General features: G+C 41.8%; 1 protein-coding gene across 1 annotated transcript in view; it reads right to left on the bottom strand.

Moving 5' to 3' along the window:
* UTP14A (UTP14A, small subunit processome component) overlaps window positions 1-3,312 on the bottom strand; it is an 18,501-nt gene that overhangs the window by 7,464 nt on the left and 7,725 nt on the right. The window contains 4 exon segments of the mRNA XM_006912494.3: window positions 134-211; window positions 293-416; window positions 996-1,090; window positions 1,186-1,305. Of these exon segments, the coding sequence (XP_006912556.2) occupies window positions 134-211; window positions 293-416; window positions 996-1,090; window positions 1,186-1,305 (417 nt within the window).

Here is a 3,312-nt window from a genome sequence, read left to right as displayed (position 1 = left end):
TTTTCTCCCTGCCTCAGAGATTTTCTGATGCCTTTTTAGATTCCTGGTTTTCCATTAATCCTCATGGCTCTTACGCAACCGTTTTTTTCATTCCGCCATTTCCAACTCTTCTCTCACCCTGATGGTCTCTTACCTCCAGGTCATATTTGGCCATAATTGCCTTTGACTTTGCCCATTTTCCACTGTTTTGGTGTTTAAGGCTCATTCGCTCCTGAAAAGAAAGGGCAGAGTAAGATCCTTATTGCTTTCTGGGGAAAGTTGGTTCAAGGAGTAGGGCAAGAGGCAGCCTCACCATCATTCTGGCTTTTTCAAGTTTTTCCAGTTCTTCCAGAGCTGCAGTAGGATTGACCTTTCGTAGCTTCTCAAAGTCTTTTAGGGCTTTCTTGGCCTTTCCTTTCTTCAGAACTTTGTGATACCTATAGCGCAATGAGAGTGGTACAAAGGAAGAGACTTAGCAGAAACACGGATGCCATATACAATAGTGTCCCCACTATCCAAGGGGATTCCCTGTGCAGTGGCTAAAATGGATGTTGCAGAGCTAGCTGACTGGAGAGAACCATTCCCTGCAGCCTCCGGGGGCAGACCTCTACAGAGCAAAGAGTCCTTCTGCTTCTATAGCACAAGGGAAGAGTATAACGAGTTCCAAAGAGGCTAAAAGGCAGGAAGGAAGCCTTGCTGGCCTCAATAGCTATAGAATTCAGAGCTCATTCTGCAGAATCTCTCCATCATGCCCTGGAAAGGAAAGAAAGTAATTGAGCAGTCCTCTTTTCAGCAAAACCAAGACAGAAAGCCAAATCCAGAGGACAGGGCACTACTGAAGCAGGCAAACCTCTATGAGGTTGGTCTGAGTTAAAAAAAAGGCTAGTCACCACTATTTGGGACCTCTTCCATATGATCTCAATTGCCATGTCAAAGATTCTTTCCTGGGGACTTGTGATTAGCCAACCTCACTTTCTTTTGTGGAACCCAAGCCCAGTTCACAGGGGTTTTCTTACTTTTTGCTTTTGATTTTCTTCTCTCTTCGAGCCTTGGCCTCATAGTAGGACTGCAGGGCCCGAGCCTTCTGAAGCTCTGCTCGGCGCACCTTAGCCTACAAAGAATGACATTTACAGTGACTCCAGGGTTGAAGGCAAATGCTGAGAGAAACAGCATGCCTGGGTATACCAAAGGGCCTATCATACTTACCTCTTCTAGGCTCATGGCATTGAGAGAGGCCTTTTCCACGGGAGTCAGTAAAGGGTCTGTCACTGGCTGCTTGTTCTTATGGAGGAGGTTAAAAACTTCTCGCTCCAGGGGAGTTCTTGCCTTAAGGAGGTAACAGAACATTCTGAGTCTTAAGCTATGGTCCTACAGTCTTTTTAGTCCTATGGCCATCTATTGTGACACTATAATTGGAATCACTAAACTAGACAGGATTGGCTGTTACAGTAAGAGAAAGAGTACCAGGTTTGCTGCCCAGCTGTGCAGATAAAGCCTTATTTTATTCTGATTTAAGACAACTTCAGCAAGGGGGCTCTGAGGCTACTCTCTAATATTACTGAGGGGATCACTCTGTTCAGATTATCAATATATATAACACAGAATGCCATTCTCTTAATAATTGAAGCAGGATGCCCTTAAGGTAAATGCTGACAGGACAGAGGAAGAGCAGTACCAAATGTCAGTTTTGATAGCTGCAAAAAAATGGTCCCTGTGTTGTTATTTACACTGTATAGTTAGGAATCTTAGATTCATATAAGCCTCCTTTTAAAAATATTTCTAGAGGAAAGGGGAGACTAAGTCTTAGGATGAGCACAAAAAGACACTGCCTTTAAAAATATGACCTTCATCTAATTAGCCTGCTTTCTGACAGTTTAAGTTTAACTCTAGTCCTGTTCTAACTTTGGCTCTAATTCCTCAGTTTCCAGTTAACTCTGCATGCTAGGTAGTTATCTATGCATATGAAATGAATGGACTGTGAACCAATTACTTCACATGTCAACCAAACACCTCATTTGCTGCTTGACTGATAGTGTGAGGATGGCTGAAATAATCAGGCTGATCATGCCATGGTCCACTTTGGCAAGGTACAAAGATAGCCCTAGGCAACAGAGCCTGTTTCAAACCTCACACACATATTACATGTGGTTTTCTTCAACAGCCATATACATCATGGTCAGTATCAAATTTACAAATACCTGGACAAATGCATTAACACACATCATCATATGTTACACAGTGCTATTGATTTAACCATAAGCCTATTCTATTGAATAATAAAGGTACATGTTCTTTCATTTTTAGTATTTGCAGTAGTGATCAATCACAGGCTACAAAATGATTTATATTACAATGTTGTAATCTCCCTCCAATTCAATTCAATTTACAAACATTTATTGATTGCAGCTACATTCCAGTTACTTGTGCAGGGTGCTGGAATACACGATTGATTAAGATCATTCCTGTCCTCATAGAGCTCATAGCCTTTCAGAGGAAAGAGACACATGTACCACTAACAACATAATGGGTTAAATGTTAGTCCAGAGGAGTAATCACAGAGAAAGGATTACATCCTTCTGATTAATTCTGATTAGAAGGTGGGTTAGCCTTGGGGAAGGAAGACACTTGAGTTAAGCTTTGAGGTGTAAGTCCGATAAGGAGGGGGCCAAAATGAGAGATAAACATAAACAAAAACAGATATATAGAAAGGAGAGGTGTGTAAGGGAACAGTGTGTTGTCCAGTGCAGCTAAAATGCTAGGTGCTTCTGCGTCACTAAGTGGAGCACCTTTTGAAAGATTTTAAGCAGAAGAGTGAGTTTTATGTTTCAGAAAGAAAATCCCGGTGATTGTGTAAGGGGATATATGTAAATAAAGTACCAAATGAAAGGTGAACATGAAAAGAAGAGGAACTAGGGATCTGAAAGCTATTACATGGAAAAAATTTACAAACTAGCCCACTGTCTGGCTGGGAAGGGGTGGCAGTTAACAGGAGAAGGAGAAATCAGATGGCTGAGGTTTCCAACCTAAGTGATTGGGGTATGGAGTTATGTTGTTGACTGAGTTATAGAATGAAGGTAGTGGTACAGAGTTTGGAAGTCTGGGAAGGAAAATGCCAGGCTTACTTTGTTGTGTATGAAGTTTAAGGTACATAGTGGAGACCCAGGCAAGGCCTGCTAGTTATATGTCATCTGGGACTGGAGCTCAGAAGGGTTTGAGAGTGAACTGTAGAATATATAGGTGATAGTCAAATGTCACAGAATTTACAGAGCAAGAATAAAATGAACTAAGAAAAGTCTGATGCTTGGGATGCGGTAACTGGGAGGACCCTCACTA

This window comes from Pteropus alecto, unplaced genomic scaffold (assembly GCF_000325575.1).
Source record: "Pteropus alecto unplaced genomic scaffold, ASM32557v1 scaffold145, whole genome shotgun sequence".
Classification (NCBI taxonomy): Eukaryota; Metazoa; Chordata; class Mammalia; order Chiroptera; family Pteropodidae; genus Pteropus; species Pteropus alecto.
This window is presented reverse-complemented; position numbering and strand designations above follow the sequence as displayed.